The sequence below is a fragment of the Vipera berus genome (assembly GCF_964194415.1).
Source record: "Vipera berus genome assembly, chromosome: 1".
Classification (NCBI taxonomy): Eukaryota; Metazoa; Chordata; class Lepidosauria; order Squamata; family Viperidae; genus Vipera; species Vipera berus.
Genome location: NC_138202.1, coordinates 218,485,400 through 218,511,984, shown reverse-complemented (window position 1 = coordinate 218,511,984; position 26,585 = coordinate 218,485,400). Strand labels below are relative to the sequence as shown.

The window sequence follows — 26,585 nt, the reverse complement described above, 5'->3', positions numbered from 1 at the left end:
TGGGAGGGATGCCTGTGGGGGCCGGGCAGGGTTGGGGGAGATCCAGGGGGTCTCTGGCAGGTGGGACGGTGGGCAGGAGGCTCGTCCTGTGGGCTGAGGTGACGCAGGGCAGGGGTGCCATTGCCGTGGGGCAAGGCAAGGCAGGGGCAGGGGCAGCTGCTGCCTGACACCCTCAGCCCCCGCACACAAAGGCCAGCGAGTGCATGGGGGCCGACAGTGTCTGTTGCCATCCACAGCCTGCCAGCTCCTCGACCGGCACACTCTGGGGTTCCGCAGCCCACTGCCAGCAGTTCAGAGAAGCCACCTCTGAGCTGGACAACTGGCCGACAGCTGAGGAGGTGATGCAGTGGGTCATGCCTGGGAAAAGGACAGCATGTGAGGCCAGGAGGGACGGGACGGGGGGGGGGAGGGAAACCAGCCATGTTGGGATGCATCCAGCCACCTGGGACCTTGGGCAGCTGGTTGCTATCCCCGGGGTATGGCACGCGTGCCCACAAAGAGGGCTCTGAGTGCCGCCTCTGGCACATGTGCCATAGGTTCGCCACCACTGACTTATATCATTCTCTACTGCCTGTAGAGTAGACTGCTACTCTACAGGCAGTCCTCGACTTATGACCTCTATTTTTCTGTCCTTTTATAAGGCACCAATTTCCTACATCATTTCTGAACTGTTTTACTGCTTCTTTTGGGATCACATTCAGATTGGTAGACTTGCTTAGTGTTTATTTCCAAACCAAGATTTGAAAGGCAGTTTCAAAACAGTTTTAATCACTATGCTAACCAGAGTTGATCTGATTTAGACATGATGCTACACTGTTAATTTAAATAGTAGACATGTGTGCGAAGACAACAGGAATGGAAGAAAAGAGGAGAAAGTTACCCACTGGACTCCCAATCTTTTCCCCAAAGATAATTCCAAGCAGCAGGAGAGGAACCATTATACTGTTTAAGGCTAAAGAACAACCAAGTTGAAAACCAAAATTAGCCCACCAGATTATTGCAGAACAATGCAAACGCTGAAGATCCATTACTTCTCTTCAAGGCATCCGCAGCATTTTCTCAGCAGCTGTTAAACATCCCTGCTTAACTAAATCAACTGAAATTTTCATTTTCTAACACTACTATGCAGCAGATGGTAACTTAAATGCATGAAAGAGACAATCCTCTAAGCCTAGGATGAAATGATTATATAAATATTTTGAGCAAAGGGGCTGGTTTATAATCTGCAAATCTGTTGATTTATCATGGATAAAACGGAAAGTAATTGTGCCAACAGAAGAAATACCCTGAAATAAAAAACAGAAAAATCAAAGTTCTCTTCAGAGTTTTCCCACAGAACACCTATAACACAATTCATTTGTGTCAGGGAAGAATAAAATTTGTTCCATGTTTTACCTCACACATCTGCAATTGGAAGAATCTTCGCTCTTTTTCCATCTCTTCTGCTATTTCTGCCCCACTAATTTCTGTACAAATCGTTCCATGCAACTTATCATGTTCTTTTTTTCCCTCTTTTTCTATTTTTGTCCTATATGGAAGAAAAACAGTAAAATTATGCTTTGCCCTAAGCTTTAATTGTTAATTGTTTCAGAACAGCACCACCCATTTTAAATGGAAGTTCAAAGCATCATCAAGATTAGTGAGGTAATGCTGGTGTCTCTAACTCATTGTTTCGGCAGACCAGAAATCTGTTAAATTGGGGATGGTCAAAAAATTTGAGTTGCATAGTTCAGAAACAACTAAATACTTTGAAGAATGTTGGTTTCCTACAAATGTATTCATTTGTAACAGAATGAAATTATAATTACAAAAATGGATCTTTAAAAGGGATACCATAGGAAAGAAAAACAAGACATTGAAAGCAAGTTTGGATTACCAGGAAAAGCCTTACTGCTCTCAGGGCATCAACACTGATGCACGAAGGGCAATGCAAGCCCAGATGCAAATCCAGGCTGCAAATTATCATTGCTGCTTTTTAATACTGGGGAAAAATCATGCAACACCACTGCCTTTATAATTCATGCAATTTTGAGAAAGAATAAATGTTACACATGAATCTCTTTCTTGCCTCTCCAAATCCTGACTCATTTCTTGAGAACTAAGAAAGGGAACCCAAAATGCTATGATTCAGTTCATCCAGTTCAGTGCTTCTGCATTAACAATGCGGAGAACCAGGACTTGCAGTAGATCTTTCGGAACGAGCTCTTAGACGCTCCATATGGTGTCTAGACCACTCCTTAATAACTGAAAAGTCCAAGAGGAAATTGTATTATGGAGAGCCTTTCCATAATCTACAGGCAAAGTGACATATGTTACTGAAATGTCCCCATAACTTGGCCTACTTTTACTATTTTTCACTGTTATCTGCCATCTTTCCATAATCAGAATTCTATCCAGCTATGTGCTTTATACAGCTTTTCCTTGTTGGAGAGCACTTTGCCTTCACCCCAGTCTGCCCAGACCACAGCTGTCACACCCAGTGGAATCAAAGGAATCTAGGAACAAGAAAAAATTGCTTTAGAATACTTTTTAGGATAACTTTTGAACTTGAATATTTAAAAACTATCTGTACATCTTTCAAGCCCTTTCTTGGTGAATTGTGTTAATATTTTCAATTTAAACGTGTTCACAGGACAGCCTTGCAGAAAGGCTGGGAAACATAACTCTGCAGCTTTTGTGGGGCTGGGTGGAGCCCTCAAATCCCTTTTCCTAATTCATTTTTAACATCACTTTTTAAATTTTGAATATGGCGCTCATGTTTTTAATATTTCATTTGTACAGCACCTAGAGCAGGGCTTTCCAACCAGTGGAACGGGTACCACCTGTGGTACATTGGCACCTGGAGGTGGTATGTGACCATCCTAGAAAAGTGGTAGCAGGGGAGGGGAATGAGCTGAACCGGTGGTAGCACTGCACAAGCCTGAGTGAGAGATGGCTGGAGCTGCAGGGCTGTCAGGGCTCAGCGGAAGTGCCAGGATCAGCGCTTCTTCAGGGCTGTCAGGGCTCAGTGGAAGCGCCAGGATCAGCGCCAGGCTCCAGCTGGAGCTTGGCACTGATCCTGGCATGTCTGCTGAGCCCAGAAGAAGCGCCGATCAGCTGGAATGTTGCAGCATCTTCAGGGTCTTGTGATTTACATTCAGATGCTTGGCAACTGATTCATATTTATGATGGTCACAGTGTCCAGGGTCATGTGAAATGACCAAAACCTGCTGCAACCACCCAGCAGATGGGGGGGGAATAAAAACCAAACACCCCCCACCCCACCCCCGCTGCCAATCCTCAACAGAAATGCTCACAACAATGAAAATCTCGGACAGGAGGAAAAGCGCTGCCGGGCGGGCAGGCAGGTGTCTTGCTCGGCTGTGGCTTGGGGGGCACTTTTTTCAGTGCCATTGTAACTTCGAACAGTCACTAAGTGAACTGTTGTAAGTCGAGGACTGCCTGTACTTCATCACTTTTTTCCTTTTTTTTTTTTGGTCATCAAGTTTTTGACACCTTGCTAGGCGACTGGTGGTACTCGGATGTTGCCCTATCCTAAAAGTGGTACAATGGGTGAAAAGGTTGAAAAGCCCTGATCTAAAGAATTCCCGCTCAAAACATAACATTAAAACTTTGCTTCACCGATCCTTCCCCAGTGCCCAACTGTCCAGTTCGTTTCCAACCAATCCACAGGTGCAAAGTCGTTATGGGAACTGGAGCGATAAGGGACAGTTCCCAGGTGTTGCATCATCTACAACGGAGTGGAGATAAGGCAGATGGTCCCTGGCACATCCTTCCCCCTTTTCATACCCAAAAAGATACATCAAAAAATGGGGAGAACGAAGTGAAGGAAACACATCTGTTAGCCCCCCTCCCAACAGAGGGAAACCTCCCCCCTCCCTTCAGAATGGCAGAGCCCTGAAAATATGAATTGGAGGGGACCTGACAGTTCTAGTCTCATGATATGCTAAACTGCATTGGTCATTAGCCCTGGGATGAAGCACCCAGCAGAGAATAATTAGTGAATATTGTTGTTACACTATTTCATGTCCCTTTGTAGCAATGGAGAAGGTTCAGTGTCATGGATATACTGATGATAACCAATTGCATATCCCTGGGAGGTGCCTGATCTAGTATTTGGGGGCTGTTTAGGCTCTAAATGAACAAGCTGAGATTGGATCCTGTGTTGTTTGTTCTCCCCCTCTCCACCCAAAAAAAAACAAAAAACCTCTCAACGTCACTACACACAATAATGGAACCAGAACAGTAAATGTAGTAATGTCTTCTATGGTAATTAGCCCAGAACCGTATCGAACAGAAGCTTCAGCTGTCCCTGCCACTGGCTAGAGACAGAAGTCAGGGGAGGTCATGAGGATTGTTGCTTAACAATGGTTAGTGAGGGTCTTCAAGCTATGGTGAGAGCAACATGAGGTTGAAGCAGTAGATTTCCACCTACTGCAACATGGACATGCTCCACGGATAAATGAACAAAGAAAATCTCAAGTAAATTCAGTCTTAGCTGCTATCATATCAGGCTGATTTAACTTTACAGAAAACAATCCATTATGCACTGACAGCTGCAGAGGCAGAGCAGGTAAAAATGAACCTTTTTCATTCATTTATATCCAAGTGGTTTTTGTGGAACTGTACTATGATTATTTCCAAGCAGCAATATTTCCAGAAATTTATATATATTTAGAACCCAAATAAAATTTTAATATGTTTCTTTCCAGATCACAGTTCTGAGATATCATAATTTCTTACAAGAATTATTTATTGATATGTAATATTAATATTGTTTTAAAAAATCTATTTAGAGCTAGAGGATTACATTTTATCCCTTACAGATTTTTACAAGTAGAGGGAAGGCTTAGGGTTAGGGTTATTATTATTTATTATTTATTCTCAGCAGCTTCATTTCTAATCAGGATGTTGCTAAAAATCTAAAATCACTGTAAGGTAAAGGTAAAGGTAAAGGTAAAGGTTCTCCCACACATGCGTGCTAGTCGTTTCCGACTCTAGGGGCCGGTGCTCATCTCCGTTTCAAAGCCGAAGAGCCAGCGCTTGTCCGAGGACGTCTCCGTGGTCATGTGGCCAGCATGACTAGACACCAAAGGCGCACGGAACGCTGTTACCTTCCCACCGTAGTGGTCCCTATTTTTCTACTTGTATTTTTACGTGCTTTCGAACTGCTAGGTTGGCAGAAGCTGGGACGAGTAACAGGCGCTTACTCTGTTACGCGGCACTCAGGATTCAACCCGCCAAACTGCCGACCTTCTGATCGACAAGCTCAGCGTCCTAAGCCGCTGAGCCACCACGTCCCTAAAATCACTGTACTTTGTCCTAACTATTACAAAGTGCTTTAGAACAAATGGTCAGAATGCAACTGGATATGACTCCAGCCAGAAATAAAACTCTCTCCATCTCTGCCAGAGGTCTATGAAGAAGTGTTACAAGCTGGGTATTTGTAGGTTAGAGAAGAATTGAGGGAAGACAGGACAGCTTTCTGGGTCTTGTAGTTTTTTCTTTAATAGCACGAGTCTTGTGACAGTATCACCCACTGATTTACTTAGTAAATTTGCCTCCTCTAGTTGGTTTGCTGTCAGGTGTTCAAAATGACTTCTTTTGGCAGGTCTGTCTCCAGAAATATAGACAGAGGCAAAGAAAAGAGAGGGAGCATGTAGATGAAATCATGGCAAGGCATCAGGTGGAGCAGGCAGAAAAAACAAAGCCAGAATAACAGCTGTAAGTAATTCATTCCCCTTACAATCCTGTCTTTTAGCTTCTCTTTTTGTCTGCTTATTTCTGTTGTATGACTGATGTATGCTTCTTAACATTTCTGTATCTTAGCTCGAAGAGGAAAATCAAAGACATGCCAGAATATGGCAAAACATCATGGAGCAAAAGAATGAAGTGAAGATCATGCTACAAAGAATGGAAGAAAGTGAGTATCATTCTAACTTTAATAGATTTTAATTATTTTCATTTTTAAAACGAAAGCGATTAATTTCATGTTAAGTTTAATATTTACAAGGACTAGTTACTGTGTTATTTGTTTGCCAGTTCTTGCTGAGTTGACCAATGGTGCCAGGGAGAGGCAGAGGCAACGCCAGATCAATGTAACGGAGGCAGAACTAAAAGACATGTTCTCCTAGGTATATTCTATTCAAAACAGTTAACCAAAATAGGCAAAGATAAGGTGCAATGGACCAAAGTGAAATAATTATATTGAGAGGCTGTTGTTTCACGGGAGATTTACATAGGAATCATGGGGGGAAAAATGAAGAAAAAATGTCTCTGATTTTTTTCAGGTTTTTTTTCCTGAGATTTCAAATTCTGAAAAACATTCTATATTCAAGAAGCCAAAAAAATTCAGTCAAGAATCCAAATAGGGGACAAAAAGACCAAGACACCTCCCCACCAGCAATCAACACTCAGATGAGCATAGATTAACATCAAGATCAACATCACACCAACAATCAAGGAAGTAAACAATATCTCAATCAAGGAACTGCCAAACAAGCTAACAGTAAACTGCCCAACCAAACAAGATTGCATGAACTGATTACAAACAACGGCACGACATAATAGCAGTATGTCATTGCAAGATCTGCAAGAAATATCATCTGCCTGCAAGTAGTAAAGACAAAAAATGAAGAAGCTAAAGTGTTCTGGGACTTTACAATTCAAACATACAGGCACCTGTGACATAACAAGCCAAATGTCAATAAGAAAGAAAAAAGTCTAGACAGGGGACAGGGCAGAAAACACTTGTCAGTTTAGAAGTCTGGTTGGCTCTTACACTACATTCCCATCAATGTTTATTGAAAATTCCCACTGAACTTAATAATGGTTAATTCCAAATATGTAGGCATATGCTGTGCTAGACTTGGGTATCCGGATTAGCAGTGCTTTTTTTGTAAAAGAAAAGGGTGCCGGAACTCACACATGTCATACAACCCGCCTTGCCTATCCTACAAGGTTCCATCCAAAAAAGGTGCCGGAACTCCGTTTTGAGCGTTCAATGAGAAAAAAAAACCTGCGGATTAGAATAAAGGCATGTTCATTCCAGGTTCTACAATCATTTCTAAACTAGCAGTTTCTCCAGTCATATAGCCATCACTGTGACAATTGATCTCCTCAAAGGACGGGCTGTCAGAAGGGCTGGGTGATACTATAAATGAATACCTTTCTAACTGCATAAGAGATAATGGCCTAAGAAAGGGTACGGTATTTTACAAAGTAACTGCTCTGCTTCTTTTCCATTACAATTGCCAAAGAAAAAGTTTTGGGCTTCTGAAAAACAAAAGGTCAGAGAAGCAACTAAAGATTTCTACTTAATTGTGTAATTTTAGTTGAAGAGAGTGAATCACTGCAGTGGATGAAAAAATGTATGTTTTACAGTCTTTTACTGCCATCTTCTGTGATTTAGTGCCACTGCACATCAGATCAGAGGTTACCATACTACTGTTTTGCCATCTTAATTTTTATTTATTTGTATCCTGCCTTTATTTTTATTTTTACAAATAACCCAAGGCTAGAAACATATACAGCACCCCTTATTCCTCCTATTTTCCCCATGACAACAGCCCTTTTAAATGGGTTGGACTGAGTGATTGGCCCAAAGTCACCCAATTGGCTTTCTTGCCTAAGGTGGGACTTGAACTCACAGTCTTCTGCTTTCTAGTCTGCTGCCTTAACCACTAGACCAGAGGTCCCCAACCTTTTGGGCACCAGGGACCAGTTCCATGGAGAGAGATTTTTCCGTGGACTGGAGGGTGTATGGTTTTGTGTGGATGGGGCTTTGCTTATTTGTGAAGCCCGGTTGCTGGCATGCCGCAGCCCGGTACTGGCCCATGAACTGGGGGTTGGGGACACCTGCAATTGTCCAAACTGGTTCTAATCAATAACTTCAGCATAGAGCATTGCAGTGACAGAGAAAAGGGGTTGCATATATCATGTAGGAGGCAATATTACAATTCAGTGCACTCTTTCTTGACCTTATGGCAAATCCTTCTCCATATTGGTCAAAGATGCAGGAACATTGCCTGTGTTTATATGATATCCTAAATCATAGTCTTAGAATAAAATCTGTTCAAGCACCATGTCCAGTGCTTCACGTCTGGGCTCAGAAAATATTCTATAATTCTGGGAATGGTAGAAGGGGTAGATTTTTCCTTTCCTAAATTACCTCTGAACACCGACATAATTTTCCATAATGGTGATCATCCTTCTGGTCACCCTACCCTATAAAGATAGTTGAGAATGCTGTTTTAGGCCCTGAGTTGCCCCTACTAAAAATGTATGTGGAACTGAGGATGTGATGTGTTTGCAGGGAGAGGGGTAGCTGGCTGACTGGGACTGGGATTGCTGAATGAGGCAGATGGAACACAAAGCGTCAGATCAGCCAGCTGATTCGGTATTAATGGAGCTTTTCCTTATAGGACAAAAATCAGAGGGAGTTGATTGGGTGGCAGCAGAACAGAAAATAATACGTTGATGGGTGGTGAGCATCTACTGGGAGATTGGGGGCAGGTCCCTCTAGCAGAAGGTATGAACTTACATGAACTTACAAACTTCTAAATTCTATTTATCTATTTAAGAAATTTATACAGTCGCCCAACTCACACATATCCACGAAGGTAAGAACTTCTATGAAGTTGACAGAGGCAGATCTTGACTTCTAATACCCATTCAGCATTGCAGCTGTTTGGGCCCTGTCCCAATTTCTGGTCATTAGTACGTCTGTTGCTCTGGCCTCCAATAGCTACCTGTAATGAAGCCTCCCTCATCCAAGACCTTGCATAAATCTTAGGGAACCCCTGGTTTTCAAAGGAATTCTCGAAGATGAAATGACAAAAGAAATGAGCACCTCTGGACAAGGATGAAAGGCAAATAAGGTTAAACACAAGTAAGTGCCTTTGATAAGAATTACCGTTTGGTGATAAAAAATGGCAAAACATAGTTATTTTTCCACTCCTACTGCATTCACAGGTTGCCAGATGGTAGCTGTAATGTATTGGCATTTTACTTGAACTGTTTCATGTGTCTGTTTGAATGCTGCTTAAAGTTGCTCAATTGGTGTGTCTGTGTAACGGTCACTGACTAGCCAGACTTGCTGTCTCCAAGAAGATCATTGGATGATTTGGGGCGGGAATGGGTTCCTTTAAACCTATTGGCCGCCACCTAGTGGCCAACCGTATAAGTAGCTGCGCAGAAGTCTCTGTTTCAGTTCTGTTCCTGTTTGCCTCAATAAAGCAATGTTCCTGTTTGCAACCTCTCCTCTCGCTTACTGCCTCCAAAGAACTCACTACACAACAGTAGCCATGTTTCAGGTAACACAGTCCCTCTTGGAAGGAGATTGAATCTCTTGTTCCAAGGTGGACAGGGTCCTCAGGGTATGAGGGCAGCCACCTATATACCGTATTAGAACAATGTCCTTCCTGGTTGCTCATGGCTTGCTAAAAGACATATGGTTGGCTCCAAGCAGTAAGAATTGATCCCTGATGGGAGACACTATAGTATGCCTTTTACTTAAGAAGCCATCACTTGGATCCAAGAGTCCTGGATAATTGCCATCCTGTTTCCAACCTTTCCTTTATGGCATTGATTATATTTGTGGATGTTCTCTGGCAAAGCTTAGAATAGGGTGATGCATTAACTTGACTCTCCATGATGTCTCAGCCTCAATCAAGGTATCCTTGATTGGCAAAAGGGGCTAGGAGTTGGAGGTACAGAGGTATGGTATTGCAGTGGTTCATCAAAAATAGCTTTACCCAGTCTAAATCTGACAGCAAACCTATCATTACCTATCCAACCCAAATGACAATAGGTTTAGTTGCAGCACTTGGAAAAAACTGCATTTGAAAAGTAAACTTTAGTACTCCCTTCCTTTCACTGCCATAAATTCATAGTTGATGCATAAAAAAGATTTATGGGACCCTTTTCTTTCTTATACATCAAGCCATTTTCAACAGTTATATAGAATCCAGAATAGAGTTACCTTGGAAAATGAAATTATTAAACAAAACACTTCAGGCAACTTAAGGAAACCAGCCAAATTAGGCACCCTGTGGGCAAAGGGAAGGAGTTATGCAATTACTATTACCGAGGTTCAGCTTTAATTGTATTTACTTGGACCTAAAAGCAGCTTTACTCAGTACAGCTTAGATCCTAGACCAGGGGTGTCAAACTGCCGGTCCACGGGCTGGATGCATCATGGCGAAACCACACCCACAGCAATGGAAAAAAAGTCACGATATGTCGTGACACGTTACGTGATGTTGCGAGTTTCACACTCCTGTCCTAGACAACACCTTTAAGAGCATCAAACTTCCAATCTGCCTATGCCAGGTCCTCTGGAAGGACTCAGTAACTGGATAAAAATGCCAATTCCAGTCTAAACATCTGGCTGGCTGGCTGTTGTTGTTAGTTGCGAAGTCATGTCCGACCCATTGTGACCCCATGGACAACGTTCCTCCAGGCCTTCCTGTCCTCTACCATCTTCTGGAGTCCATTTAGGCTCACGCCTACTGCTTCAGTGACTCCATCCAGCCACCTCATTCTCTGTCATCCCCTTCTTCTCTTGCCCTCAACCTTTCTCAGCATTAGGCTCTTTTCTAGTGAGTCCTTCCTTCTCATTAGGTGGCCAAAGTATTTGAGTTTCAACTTCAGGATCTCTGGCTGGCTGTACAACAAACAATAATAATATATAGTGGAGATATAGCGGAGTTTAGACTTGGCATTTTTATCCAGCTATTGAGCATATTGAAGCCAAGAAAAGGATTAGAAGAGAATATATCAAGAAAGTGAAGAAGATCGTAAAGTTTAAATTCATTGGAGGAACTACCATCAAGGCAATTAACACCTGGGCAATTCCAGTCATTAGATACACAGATGGAATAATAGACTCGAGTAGAACAAAAGGCCATGGATAGGTTAGACCTGAACAATAATGACACGAATCATGCCCTTCGTCCACACAGCAAGGTTGACTCTACTTCCCAAGGAAAATGAGTAGGTGTGAAATGTTGCAAGTACGTCAGGCAGTTAAAAAAAAGGGCATTGGAAGAATATCTGAAGGAGATGCACTGAAGCTAATATAGGTAGTCCTTGACTTACAACAGTTCATTTAGTGACTGTTCAGTTACAACAGCACTGAAAAGTGACTTATGACTGGTTTTCACACTTACAACCACTGCAGCATCCTCATGGTCACGTGATCAAAATTCAGACACTTGGCAACTGACTCGTGTTTATGGCAGTTGCAGTGTCCCGGAGTCACATGATCACCTTTTGTGAAATTCTGACAAGCAAAGTCAATGGGGAAGCCAAATTCACTTAACAACTGTGTTACTAACTTGACAACTGCAGTGATTCACTCAACCATTGTGGCAAGAAAGGTTGTAAAATGGGGCAAAACGCACTCGACAAATGTCTCACTTAGCAACATAAATTTTGGGCACCATTGTGGTCGTATGTTGAGGACTACCTGTAGGCAAGAGATGAGAAACAGAGGGGGAGAAAGATTTGTCAAGACATTCTCTTTCCAGTTATAAACACTCTTGAGAAGGTTGAGGACATTTCCTTGACACCCTTTTGAAGAACCCGTCCCTCATGAATAAATAAAATCGCTGCAGTCAAAAGAAACGTTATTGTCAACTCATTTATGGAGATTCTCAGTTATCCGGATTATGGTTGTCCCAAAGGTGTTTTTTTTTTTCCAATCAAGAAAGTCCAGTTGCAGTTTGAAAAAAAATAAATTAAGCACCTTTGGGTTATTAACACTCATTGCTAGGCTATTACACATTCAGAAGGGGCAGACCTTCGCTTCCGATTCCCGCGCTTGGGGCACAATGAGGTGCATCGCTCAACCAATGGGAAGTCGCAAAGAGGGCTTCCAATTGCTTTGCGATTGGGTGATCCGGCGTTCTGGCGCCAAGTTCGAAACTCATATAAAGCGGCGAGCGGGCTCGTTCTCGCTTTTCTCCGGTTGGCTATTTTGTTGCCTCTCTCTTCGCAAGCTGAACGATGCTCTCTACTCGCAACCCTCTGTCCCTTCATAATGAGCAGCAGCCCCAGTTTTCGCCTAAGAAGAAGATGCCCTTGAACGATAAGGAGAACACGGTGAGTCTAAAGGGGACCGGAATTATGAATCTCCCGGAGGGGGAATTTTTAGAGGAGGGAAGCAAAAATACCCCTTTGTATTGGGGAGGGGGGGGGGAAAAGAATCCCTCTAATGGGAGTTGGGGAAAACGACCCCCTCGCTTTCTTAAGAAACTTTGCCCAGCCAGACCTAGCAGGAGACGGTGCAGGTTATATTTCCAGCACAAACTGAGGAACACGAGGTGGGGTGGGGTGAGGTGGGGGGGTGGAAGAAGGCGGCTTTCCTGAGCCCATAATTTGTGCCATAAGTGTGGCTCCCCGGAGATGCCCATTGTTAGACAGCCACGGCATTTTGCTCGATTCGCTTCCAATTATTTGTGTGTGGGGTGGTGGTGGTGGTGCTTTCTCAGTATTGCTAAGCACATTGATTTGTGCTTCTTAGATTGTAAGCCGCCCTGACTCTTCGGAGAAGGGCGGGAAATAAATGGGATTAAAATTAAAAAAAATAAATAAATATTAGATCGAACTACAATTCCCGCCATCCTTTGCTTTTGGCGGCTCTTCCTGGAATGGTGGGAACTGAAGTTCCCCCAAATGCGAAGGGCACCGAGTTACCGCTGACCCGCAGCGAGCCCTCCCGAAGGCTGGTCCGTTCTCGGCCCGGGAGAATCCTAGAAGTCTGCACCTGGACTTAAGAGGGCTCTTGAGCGCGGAAAAGGCGGGCTCTTGAGAGGCGTCCCAAGCCTTTCCCGCCTTTGAAATCCGCCCTGACCTCGTTTCCCGTCTCTTTCTCGCCTTCGTAGCCTCCCTCGTTCAACGCCACCCGGGTCCTGGCGGCCAAGACGGCGCGGAAGATATTTCGGGAGCCGGACGCCGAAGCGGTGAGTCCGTGGTGAGAGGCGAGCGATTCGTCTCACGGATTTGGGGGGGGAGGGGGGATTTCTCGAAAGGTTCAAGGGAGGGATGGGGGGGGGGAAAGGTGTGTGGATGAAAGATGGTCCTTTGTGGGGAAAGCTGGGGGGGGGGAAACCTTCCCGCCGCCTAGGAAGCAGTGAGGGCGGGACTCAGTTGTCTTCTCTGCAGCTTTGGCGCCAAATGCCCAATTACGCAAAGACTGGCTTTTCCTGTTAAGGGAGTGAATCTTTGGCCTTTCGGCCGGCCCCAGCTGCTTTTTTCTTTTCTTTTCTTATAAGGGATTAAAGTTTATTTTCTTAGGTTTAGCAACACATTAAGAATGCTTTCTGGCATAGTTGAGTCAGCTGAGCAAACAGTTTAAAGGAGAAGGCTCATTTTTATTTTTATTTTTTTGCAATTGCAAGAGGTTTCTGACCTGGCCCGTCTAACTTATAGATTTGGTGTTTTACACGAACACAATATTTTTTAAGAACACAATATTTTTTAAACCTTTTAAAGGAATTTTCTTGAATTTGTCATCTTTTTTCTTATTTTTCTCTTTTTTAGTTCATACTGTTCTCTGCCCTGTGCTTTTGATCCTTTAGCATTCTAACTTCTTCCTCTGTTGACCGTTCAATTCTTATCTGTATACAAAACCCATCTGCCTCTTTTATGATTCTTTTTAGGAAGTAAAGTAGAATCTAAGAAGTTGGGCTTTCGTTATTCTCTTTTTAAAAAAAATAAATCAAGATTTGGTGTGGTTTTATTACTGAATTTGTCATAATCTATAACTATTGAAAATGTTTTCTCATAGGAATGCTTCTATCGTGGTAATACATTACACTTGTACTTTTCAGGAGGTGCCTAAAGGAGCAAAGCCACTTCCATCAAACAATGTGCAGGATGAGCCTCTGTTAAGGGATAATCCTCACCGTTTTGTCATTTTTCCTATTCAATACCATGACATCTGGCAAATGTACAAGAAAGCAGAGGCGTCATTCTGGACAGCGGAAGAGGTGAAGGCCTTTTATTCTCTCTTTCCTTTGAGGCTCTGTGGTGGAGATAGGAGCAGTGCTAAGAAGATAGGTGTAGAGCAGGGGTAGGCAACTTTGGCTCTTTTATGACTCGTGGACTTCAACTCCCAGAATTCCTGAGCCAGGAATTCTGGGAGTTGAAGTCCACGAGTCATAAAAGAGCCAAAGTTGCCTACCCCTGGTGTAGAGTAACTGAAGCAAGCCAGTCTGACCAGATTGCTGGATTAGGACTAGGAAAGAGGTATAGTCCTGAACTCAGTCATGGAAGCTCACTAGAGTGTCTTTGAATTAGTCACTATCTCTTTGCCCAATCAATTTTGGATTTATCTCTGTTGAGATACAATGGAAGGAAGAGTGCTACTTAAATTATTATTCTACTTTTGAAAAGAAATATGTTTTTAAAGTAATTGCTTGCATTGCGACTATTCTCACTGGCTGTTTGGTGTATTTAGGTGGATCTTTCTAAAGATCTTCAACACTGGGAATCCTTAAAACCCGAAGAGAAGTACTTCATTTCCCACATCTTGGCATTCTTTGCAGCAAGTGATGGTATTGTCAATGAAAACTTGGTAAGTGTGTTCAAATTTTATATTCAATATGCCAAAATAATTAACCTAATTTTCTTTATGTATCTTTATATTAGTTGCCAGTAATCTACCGCAACTACAGCAAAGGGTCTTGAGTGACGTGGTCTACCTTACTTTAAAGAAGCAATTCAGATTTACTATCAAAAGAAGCAAGCAGTAATGTTCTCCTAGCCTTTTTTTTTATTCTTAGATTAGAAGTGTGAAATGGGTTATAGTGCCCACTTCCTCATAAGGCTTTTCTGTAGCTTTTCTAGCTGATTAAAAGAAAAAAAAATCCTTATTTATGAATAAGGAATCTTTTCCTAAATACTTAGCACCACAGGTTGAAACATGAAACCAGAGGAAAAGCTATGCAAACTCTAAACTTTTATGGGTTATAATTTTAAATTTCCTGCCCCAAAGGTGCTTTTCCAGGAGGCAACTGGACTTTCTTGTTTTTCTTTGAAGATGTTTTACTTGCATGAGAAGCGAAACATCTTCAAAGTCCAGTTGCCTCCTGAAAAAGCACCTTTGGGACAACCATGGCCTGGATGACTGAGAATCTCCATAGACATTTCAATTTCCTGATTTTTTTTTCTAATATCAAAGTAGCTTTCAATAACATGCAAATGATATATTTTTCCTTTAATCTTGGTCATTCTGTTTTTGAACTGCTTAGCACATTTCATTCGCTCGCTTCTAGTTTTTGCTTTCTGCTTTTGTGCCGCTATTACAAGCCAACATGTTCAATATAATTTTTCTGGCATCAAAAATGCTTTGTAACTTCAAAAATGTAGCTGAAAGAAAAAAAGATCCAGAACCATAAGGAATAAGTGAAACGTTCCCATAAATAATCAAAGCGTCAGGAGACAACAACGGATGTGTGGCTTGTGATAGAAGATTGATGGCTAGACATCTGTCCTTGTCTCCCGTAAATTGGCAGGTCTAGGCTTGTTAGCTTTTCTTCTAGTCAAAGTTTTGGCAATTGGGACTCTCTTTGCAGTGGTATTTGGCAGGTTCCACGTGCTTGTTGAGTTCAAATTATTATACAAGTAGTCCTCAGACTACAGCCATTTGTTAAACTACTATTTGAAGTTACAAATCAGCTACTATTTGATTGGTTACAAGTAGTTCTCAGGGTGCTGGCTGTCCCAACACCCTGGGGCCATGTGATGGTGATCTGGGTTCTTGGCATCTGGTTCATGCTTTTGATGCTTTTGTAGCATCCCAGGATCTTGTGATTTGTGGCCTTTCCTATCAATTTACTCAATAAGTCGGTGGGGAAATTATCCAGGAAGGTCACAAGTTGTTGGGTTAAGTCACCCCCCATTTGCACGTAATCCCCCAGTCCTTCTGTGCTCACACCATGCTGGCTATTCACCATGCTGACTCTCTTTCCCTTCCCCTCCCAGCTGCAGCTAACCTGCCCTGCTAACTTGGGACTTGCAACTTCTTCACTGACTTTGGTTGTAGGAAGCTGCTTTACCTACGGCCTTAGTTAATCACAAAAATTGAGACCAGAAGCAACACAGTCACAAAGCATGATGCCACAAGGCATGATGCCATGTGACTGTACCGCTTAGCAATGGCAATTCTGGAACTCCAGGTTTCTGTCATTAAGGGAGGACATCCTGCCATTGGTGGCCTCCTGCTGTCTCCCATATTGACATTGCTTGCCAGAAGCTGGCAAAAAAGGTTGCCAAGGGCAAGTGGAGGATGCTGCAGTTGCTGGAACTCTTGAGAACAGTCCTAAGTTCCACTCGTTCAATGCTGTTTGGAAGTTTGGATGGTTGCTGAACAAGTGATCCTTAAAGAATGACCTGGTGCAGTATAGATTATGTATAAGTTGATCATTGGATAGTATCTATAAGTAAGCTAACATAGGCACAATGCTACATAAATATCTCTAGATGCATGTTGTGATTCAGGGTCAGCCTGTGGGTTCGGCAGTTGGGTCGGATGACTCAGACGAGGGGGAGGAGGGGGGTGTTGAAGAAGAACTTGCTGATGATGGCTTGGAGGCTCCGCAGAGCCCCCACCCAGGCCCCTCTTACTTGGTGGAGACCCAGCTGTGTGAGCCCGACAGTGTGGATGAAGATGACCCACAGCTGGCCCTGTTCAAGGACGCCCGACGCAGGAGGCAGTCAAGTAGGAGCAAGCAGAGAAAGGCTGTGGGACTTCTCGGAAGGAGGCAAAGAGAGGCCACGCCCTGAACTCTTATAAAGGGAGTGTTTGGGGGAGGGCTGGTTTGCTGAAAGCAACCGCTCCGATAGAGGATCAAAGCTCCGGTATCTTGTTTCATGTTTTGTTGTTTGTTTGTGTAATAAATTTGGCAGACGTATTCCAGCCTCTGCCGTTTGTACAGGGGTTGCCTTTCTGCAAGGCCGGTAGCAGGCTGGTACAGAACAATGCAATGCTTTTCAGAAGGGCTGGTTATGTATTCAGATTGTAGTGAGTTGTAGAAAATTAAGCTTAAATTGATGAATATGAGCTCTGCATAGGATACTTGTGGAGAAAAGTGGAAGGAGGTACTTTGAGTAAGCTAAAGAGTATGACCTTTTAGTGGAGCAAAAGTAGTAAATTTAAAGTTACTCGAATATGAAAGAGATACTTTTGGATGCTCTGCTTGAACTAAAGTTCTGATGCCTGCATGGACTAGAATGCTAATGTTCCACGCAGAAGGAATCTAACATTGCTTTGGGCAGAGAGGACACGGTGGTGTATCCTACTACAGAGGTCTCCAACCTTTCTTGGTTGGTGGACCGGAGGGAAAGGGAGGGGGAAGCATTTTACATGCACACGTGCACACACACACAAATGGGGCCATGAGCACGCACGACACAAGCACCCACTGCCCTGGTTTTGCCATGTGGCACCCCATTTTTATAGCGGCAGCGGCACAAGTGGGGGTAAATGTGCGCATACACGTGTGCACACTGGCCAGCCTATTCAGTGGGCCGTAGCCCACAGGTTGGGAACCCCTGTCTTACCATCTCTGTCATTCCTAATCTTCCTTATGGCTAACCTTCCCTCTATTAAAGGGTAGGCTGTGGCCAGTAAAATCTGAGAATCAGATTGACAGGCTATGCAGTGTTGGGATGATAGCAGTGGGGAAGTGAAGAAATGACTACATTTGTTCTATCTAACCCCTCGCCATGCAGAATTTCCAGCAGGGGGTGTTATATTCCGAGTTTGAAAGAAACATTGTCATGTACTTACCTAATTTTAGCAGAATAGGTTTTATCAAAAAATACTTGGCATATGTTGTGTAGGCTAGACTGGGAAGTTGGAAAACAATCTGGAAGAAAGCAATGACAAATTGCCTTCATAATGCCAAGAAAAATACATGAATTAGCTTGATTCAAAAACATGTTTTCCTTTTTTTCAAAGTGCAAATTTGACTTCTTCTATTAATCTGACTATTTAGATGTATTAAAATGTGTAATTAAAATAGAAGGAATGAAACTGGCTTATTGATCTTAGCCCATCAAGCAAGAGAACCATCTGAATATTTAGTTTAGTTTAGTTTTATTAAATTTTTATACCGCCCTTCTCCCGAAGGACTCAGGGCGGTGAACAGGGCATATAATAAAAATTAAAAAATACAAAAGTTAAAATAGAATTAAATTAATGCCCGAGATAAAACAATAAAATATACAAATATTTAAAACCCTAAATTAACTCCCCATCAGGCCAGGCCAGCTTGTTCAAATAGGTGGGTCTTTAACCCGCGCCGGAAGGAGCGGAGATCCGGTGCCATCCGGAGCTCAACCGGCAGTTGATTCCACAGAGCCGGGGCGCCCACAGAGAAGGCCCTCCCCCTGGGGGCCACCAGCCGGCATTCTCTGACCGGAGGCACCCTGAGGAGGCCCTCTCTGTGGGAACGCACAGGGCGGAGGGGAGTTGACACCGGCAGCAGGTGGTCCCCGAGGTATTCCGGACCCATGCCATGTAAGGACTTAAAAACCATCACTAAGACCTTGAACCTCACCCGGAAGACAACTGGTAACCAATGCAGCTCGCGGAGCAAAGGTGTAACATGGGAGTACCGGGAAACTCCCAAGACAACTCTCGCGGCCGCATTCTGTACCAGTTGGAGCCTCCGAGTGGTCTTCAAGGGAAGCCCCATGTAGAGAGCATTGCAGTAGTCAAGACGAGAGGTCACGAGCGCATGAGTGACCGTACACAAGGCCTCCCGGTCTAGATAGGGCCGCAACTGACGCACCAGGCGAACCTGAGCGAAAGCCCCCCTAGTCACGGCTACTATATGATCTTCTAAGGTAAGCCGCGAATCTAGGAGGACTCCCAAGTTGCGCGCCCTATCCACGGGGGGTAAAGACTCACCCCCCATAAAAAGAGATGGAACATTTTGAATGTCCCGGGATGCCGGAATGTACAGCCACTCAGTCTTGTCAGGGTTGAGTTGAAGTCTGTTCCTCCCCATCCAGACCCGAACCGCCTCCAGGCAACGGGACATCACAGCGAGGGCATCACTGGGGTGGTTTGGGGTCGAAATAAAAAGTTGGGTATCATCAGCATATTGATGATACCCAACTCCAAAACCACGAATGATCTCACCCAGCGGTTTCATGTAGATGTTGAACAGGAGAGGTGAGAGAACCGACCCCTGAGGAACTCCACAAACGAGAGACCTAGGGGCCGATCTCTGCCCCCCTGCCAACACCGACTGCGAACGTCCCAGGAGATAGGAGGAGAACCACCGAAGAACCGTGCCTCCCACTCCCAATCCCCTGAGACGCCGCAGCAGGATACCATGGTCGATGGTATCGAAAGCCGCTGAGAGGTCTAATAGGACTAGGACAGAGGAACATCCCCTATCCCGGGCCCTCCAGAGATCATTCACCAGAGCGACCAATGCCGTCTCCGTGCTGTACCCGGGCCTGAAACCCGATTGGTACGGATCCAGATAATCCGCTTCATCCAGGACCAGAGGGAGCTGATGCGCCACCACACTCTCAACAACCTTCGCAAGAAAGCGAAGGTTGGAGACTGGACGAAAGTTGTTCAACACAGCTGGGTCCAAGGCTGGCTTCTTGAGGAGGGGTCTCACCACCGCCTCCTTCAAGACGGTGGGGAAATTACCCTCACTCAAAGAAGCAGATATCACCGCCTGGAACCAGCCTCGTGTCCTCTCCCTAGCTGCATAAACCAGCCAGGAAGGGCATGGGTCCAATAAACATGTGGTGGAGCTCAGCCCCCCCATAATCCTGTCCACTTCATCAGGGGTCACAGAATCAAACTCCTCCCAGATAACATTGACAAGACCGCCCGTCTCCTGATCGTCAGACTCTGCCCAGCTGGAGTCCAAACCGGTCCGAATCCGAGCGATTTTATCCGACAGATGCTGACCAAACTCCTCGGCACGACCCTGCAAGGGATCCCCCCTCACCTCCTGATTAAGAAGTGAGCGAGTCACCCTAAACAGGGCGGCCGGGCGATTATCTGCGGACGCGATGAGGGTGGAGAAGTAATTACACCTCGCCGCCCTCATCGCTGCGAGATAAGACCTAATATAGGTTCTTAACCGCAACCGGTCGGATTCGGATCGGCTGGACCTCCAGCAGCTCTCTAGGCCCCGTTTCCGACGCTTCATCTCCCGGAGCTCCGCGGAAAACCATGGAGCTCGCTGGGATCTGCACCGGGTCAGGGGCCGCAAGGGTACAACTCGGTCCAGTGCCTCAGTGGCTGCCCTTTCCCAGGCTTCCACTAAGGCATCCGCCGAGTTGTGAGCGACGGAGGCAGGTGGGGATCCCAGCGCTGCCTGGAACCCGTCAGGGTCCATTAAGCGCCTGGGGCGGTACCATCTGATTGGTTCCGTATCCCCACGGCGGGGGGTGGTAAAACGGAAGACCAGCCGCAGGAGGTGATGATCGGTCCATGACAGGGGCATAATAAATGGAGAGCCCCCACCAAGATCATCCAACCATCGTCCAGATAAAAAAACTAGGTCCAGGGTGTGGCCTTCCTCATGAGTTGGTTCAGAAATTACCTGCGTCAGGTCCATGGCCGTCATGGAAGCCATGAACTCCCGAGCTAACTCCCGAGCTAACTCAGAATATGTGTTGAGTATTTGTTTAATTTTTCAAAATAAATTTAATAACATATTCTTGGCAGATTTTGAATAGGTTAAAACTAACGTCAATTGCTCCTTGAAGTTAAACACATACATACGCTACACGTATAATTAGTTTATGCAGAGCCTAAACAAATTGTGGGCCAATTCTTTATTTGCTAAAAGTGACGCTCTGAGGTTGAGTATAATTTACCGAGAACTTGGCATATTTGGACTTGGAAGGTAAATGACATTTGTATTACACATACAGGAAACTAGTTACAAATAACCTGATCAAATGCTTTGTAACTTATTGTAAATATCTATCCTCTAGGTGGAGCGATTCAGCCAAGAAGTACAAGTCACAGAAGCACGCTGTTTCTATGGCTTCCAGATTGCCATGGAGAACATTCATTCAGAAATGTATAGTTTACTTATTGATACTTACATTAAGGATTCTAAAGAACGGTTAGTACTGTTTCCAGATACATACCAGCATACTGTATTAAATATTTATTGAATGTGCACAAACACTTCAAATATGAAAACGTAGCTGTATTCCTTAGTTTTATAGAAATTCTATAAGGTTTTTTTGTGTACAACAGTACAGAAAGGATATGTATTCTTTTTTGTAAAACAGAAACAACTGTCAAATCCTACACTGCCTAAGAAAACTGCAGAGATCTGTATGGGTGGGGAAGTATTTTGGAATCTGCATGAGAGTGTAGATCTTCCTGTTGTCAGCTCAAATCGTGTGTGTGTGTGTGTGTGTGTGTGTGTGTGTGTGTGTGTGTGTGTGAGACAAGAGCTAGAAAAAAGCAGTTTCTTTAAGGAGTTGTTGATGTAATATAAATATCTGCTTACTCCTGTTCACATTCTCCCTTTCATATCTGGGTTGCTGCAGTGCAGATGTAAGCCTGTTGTTATACCGAGGTCTTCTGGACAACTAGCTTTTCTTTTATTTAGTCCTTTCCAACTCGGTTTAAAACCTATCCAGGATGAATTGTTTTGAACTGAATTTCGAATTGTTTCTAAATCTGGATATCTGCATGCTCTGAATGAGGTTGTTTCAGAACCTAGAGTACACAAAAGAAATTGCTAGCTGTTTTCTTCTATGTAGTTCTGGATGTGTCTTAGTGGACACTTGTCTGTTGCTGGGCAAAATATTTCAGGCAATGGGGTAAAAAGCTGTTAACGTGTCATCCTCAGTTTCCCAGTTGCACTTTTCTTAGCCATAATCAGTATGTTCCTACATTTGGAGCTAGGAGATAAAATGAGGCATTAGTGAGGGAGAAGATAATCTCTTGAAGCACCAGTTGCGTGCTATATCCAAGGATGCTGGATTGAAACTACATTTCTCCATTCTTGCATAAAGCAATGCCACTGACGCCATAATAAGTGCAGTCAGAAATCCCAGTTTAATTGACATTTGTTTTTGTTCAAGTGATACAACTCCCCCCCCCATCTGAAAGATCCTATATGTAAGCTGAAAAGCTATTTGAATTTGTTTTTTGTAGTTTTAGGGTGTTTTCTAAACTCAATGCTAATCCCTGCTATAACTGGGCATTCCCAGAGTGTGCATATTCAAGAGTAGAAATGGAGATCTGCTCTGAGAAGATCAGTCTGGCTTTGGGATTCCCAATTAGTGTGGAATCTCCCGCAGTTGGCTCTTCACAAGAGCAGCTGTGAGAAGGGAGAGGTGGCAGCTCTCAAAGTATTATGCAAATTGGGATAAATTCTACCACAGGGGTCTTCAAAACTTGGTCCTTTTATGACTTGTGGAGTTCAGCTCCCAGAATTCCTCAGCCAGCGTGCCAATTCAAAGGGGTTGGAAAGCAAAGGAAAAGAATTGGGGCAATTTTTTTTTCTTGACACGTACCAGGCAGGAATTATTTTAGAGACAGTGATGCATTCAGGTAGGATTGCTCTAGAAATGTCATTTTAGCAACTATTTAGCAGGGATAACTACTGTAGCATGATAACTTCAGAAGCATATCAACCGGGCGCTATCTCGTTCTTTTAGGGAATTTCTGTTCAATGCTATTGAAACCCTGCCATGTGTGAAAAAGAAAGCTGATTGGGCCGTGCGATGGATTGGGGACAAGGAAGCCACTTATGGTGCGTATTGTACTAGTTTGACTTTTCAGGTATTTTTTCCTTGATGGCATTTGAGCCAGTTTTCATGTCCACAATGTTTTTTTCCTCTTTTAACAGGTGAACGTATAGTAGCATTTGCTGCAGTTGAAGGAATCTTCTTTTCTGGCTCTTTTGCATCAATATTTTGGCTAAAGAAACGAGGTCTAATGCCCGGACTTACTTTTTCTAATGAGCTGATTAGTAGAGATGAGGTATGGCTTGTTGATCAAAGAAACTAAGATGGGTTGGTTCCATGAGAGAGTTAATTCTATAAAATTGAAAAATGCCTCAGTGTCAAAGTTTGAATGATAATAGTAGTTGCCAATGTTTGCTTTATTGGTGGTAAGAGTAGCGAAGAACGTTGCCCTAACTGATTATATGGCTTTTTTCTACAAAACTTAACTAGCGTGCTGCTTTGTGTTTGATAACAGAAAAACAGCTTCCTTAAATTGTTCTTTGAAATATCTTCCCATTATTCTTTACAGGGCTTGCATTGTGATTTTGCTTGTCTAATGTTCAAACACTTGGTGCAGAAACCAACTGAGGGAAGAGTGAGGGAGATCATCATAAATGCTGTCACAATAGAGCAGGTAATTGGCAGTTCTTTCTGGTAATTGTAAAACATTCTCACATCAAAGTAAGAGAAGCTTAAACTTAGCAAGGCATTTAAATGTCTCTATGGCACAGTGTTCATGTGTTAAGATATTTTGTTTACTTAAATGCAGGAATTTTTGACAGAAGCATTGCCTGTAAACCTGATCGGAATGAACTGCATTTTAATGAAGCAGTATATTGAATTTGTAGCAGACAGACTGATCCTGGAACTAGGTTTTAACAAGGTAAGTCTTGTGCTCTGTTTCTTAACAACTACCATGCAATCTGTTTATATTTAAGCCTGCCTTTTTGCCATTAAGTAATTGGCTTCTGGTTCCTTAGTGCTACTTCATGGTTAAGCAGAGCACTCTTGCAATGATATCCCTTATTTATCTCAATTTATAGTAAATTCAAATGAACTCTGCGCAAATGCATTATAATGCTATTGCAGCTTCGCACTGTGAGTCGTTTTGCTTTAAATAACTATTTCCAGTCTATCTCCTGCTTTTAAAGATATTGGACTTGTACCTTTCCAAACTTCAAATCCAGGAGCACGGAGCGCTGTTACCTTCCCACCATAGTGGTCCCTATTTTTCTACTTGCATTTTTACGTGCTTTCGAACTGCTAGGTTGGCAGAAGCTGGGACGAGCAACAGGCGCTCACTCTGTTATGCGGCACTCGGGATTCGACCTGCCAAACTGCCAACCTTCTGATCAACAAGCTCAGCGTCCTAACCCATTGAGCCACCACGTCCCGTGTGTGTGTGTGTGTGTGTGTGTGTGTATGTATATATGCATATATATATATATATATATATATATATATATATATATATATACACACACACACACACACACACACACACACACACACATATATATATACATATATATACACACATATATATACACATACATACATACATACATACATACATACATACATATAAATAAATAGAAATAAAGGGAACATAAGATAAGACATCCTACTATTAAATACAGTACATTGTGTTGTTTAAGTGTTCCCTTTATTTTTTTGAGCAGTATATATATATATATATGTGTGTGTGTGTGTGTGTGTGTGTGTGTAATATATATTAGCATCTGCCAGCTTTGGATCTCTCTCCATGCCGTCATGTGCTTAAAACTCTGAAATGCAGGTGCTCTGTAGTATTAACAATGGTGGACCTAGGGTGGCATGGTGTACATCCTTAATAGCTCTTGCTTCATCATGCTAAAAGTAGAACCCATGTTCTGTTTTCTTTCCAGAGTAATTAAGGGATAGATCATGAATCTAGGCTTAGAATATTAAAAGTGGAATAGAAACAATGATGTGCATTATGGAGCACCATGGTGAACACACATTTGGAAAAAAAACCCCAATTTTTATTTACCTTTAAGAGAACACTAGTAGGGAGAATTATGTGCAGAAGGTGGCAGGTGTGAAACACACATTGCCAAGGGAGAGCTCTAAACAAAATAGGGATGTTGTGGAATAGGTGATAATAGGCCTTTGAGATTGAAGTACTTTTAACAAAAATGGCTTATATTTTGATTTAGTAATAATAACCATATGCCTGAATTATCAATTTCTTTCAGATATTCAAGGCTGAGAATCCATTTGACTTTATGGAGAATATCTCTCTGGAAGGCAAAACCAACTTCTTTGAAAAGCGTGTAGGAGAATATCAAAGGATGGGTGTGATGTCAAGTCCTGCAGATAATTCATTCACTTTGGATGCAGATTTCTAAAAGACTTTAGCTGGTTTGAAGTGACTGGCTAGTGGTTTGGGCTCATTATCTTCAAAGTCCTTTTGTGCTGGTAATGTGTAGTGGTACTTAAGGTAATCGTTATAGCATATTAAACAGAAAAATGCCAGGAAATTATAAAATGTGTTTTGTAACAAGCTATTCACATTTTAAGAAATACTAACAATTGTAAAGTGGTATGTTCTGTTCACTAAAAACGAGATTTGCAGACTTGTTGCAGACTGATAATTGCAGCAATGCTAATGAGCGGGTAACCGTAATGCCCCGTACAAGTTTTAAATATTTACTATTTTAATAGTTTGTACATAAGCATAGCACTTTAAAGGTCCAGCCTATTGTTTCTCAAAAGGGCTGGTATTGTGAGTTTAGAATAAACTCTTTTGGTCTGCATTATCTTAATTTCTTTTATTTGCATATAAATTAAATCAATGTACTGAGATGGAAACTGATATGTGTGTATTATTTTGGTGCTTTGTATAGAAGTAAAACTTCATTAAATTCTACTTTTCAAGCTGCTGGAGCAAAATATTACTGAGTTGCTTTCTAAGTAAAAACTCCCCATCCCAAATTGGTGGTTCTGTTCACTTTTTATCATTGAAGGAGAATATTTGTAGCTCAGGGTTGAAATGAGGAGTCCTTGGTGCGCTCTGAGCTTGCTTGTTTTCTTGCAGATGTTTCATTATCCAACTAGTTAGCATCACCAGTGCTAGTAAAGAGTGCTGTTTGCTGTCAGTTTATATTCTGGTGTCTTGCCTGTCTGGGTGGGGGCGGTTTTAGGATTGACACCAGAATATAAGCTGACAGCGAACAGCACTCCTTACTAGCAGTGATAATGCTACTTAGTTAGGGCAATGAAACATCTGCAAGAAAACGAGAGAGCACCAAGGACCCCTTTTTATCATCTTTAGAACTTTTCTTTTTTCACTCGTACCGAAACCATATTAATTTATTTTTATTTATTTTTATTTTAATTCCATTTATATCCCGCCCTTCTCCGAAGACTCAGGGCGGCTTACAAGCTTAGCAGTAGCCTTCATTCTATGTATATGCCTGCTTGTTAGGGTTTTCACACACACCCCAAGCGGCATTATTACAAAGTCAGCTTATTGCCCCCAACAGTCTGGGTCCTCATTTTACCTACCTCGGAAGGATGGAAGGCTAAGTCAACTTTTAGCCTGGTGGGATGCGAACCTGCACTAATTGCAGGCAGCTGGTGTTACTTAAGGAGGCATTAGCCCACTGCTCCACCAAGGCTCTTATTTAGGATATAGTTCAAAAGCAGATTTGAACAGGGTGAGCTGCCTGCTCCAAAACACCGGCCCCAGCTGTTTACATTGATCAGGCATACATACTGCTATGTTAGCAGGTAGACAAAAGCCTGCTAGTTTGCAGTAGCTTATGAAATGTTTTATATGATATCTGTGCTTGTATAAC

The 26,585-nt window shown here is 43.0% G+C and overlaps 1 protein-coding gene across 2 annotated transcripts; it reads left to right on the top strand.

Annotated features, from left to right (window-relative positions):
* Positions 1-12,676: 12,676 nt before the first annotated feature.
* RRM2 (ribonucleotide reductase regulatory subunit M2) lies at positions 12,677-25,664 on the top strand. Of its 2 annotated transcripts, XM_081326341.1 has the most exons (9): positions 12,677-12,965; positions 13,836-13,994; positions 14,465-14,581; positions 20,986-21,119; positions 22,675-22,769; positions 22,866-22,999; positions 23,273-23,377; positions 23,513-23,626; positions 24,981-25,664. In XM_081326341.1, the coding sequence occupies exons 2-9, from the start codon at positions 13,953-13,955 to the stop codon at positions 25,131-25,133; spliced, it is 894 nt and encodes a 297-aa protein (XP_081182467.1). In that variant the 5' UTR covers positions 12,677-12,965; positions 13,836-13,952; the 3' UTR covers positions 25,134-25,664. The 2 variants fall into 2 exon arrangements, with proteins under 2 accessions (XP_081182467.1, XP_081182466.1); XM_081326340.1 differs by lacking the exon at positions 12,677-12,965 and having other exon boundaries at positions 13,228-13,994.
* The last annotated feature ends 921 nt before the right edge of the window (positions 25,665-26,585 follow it).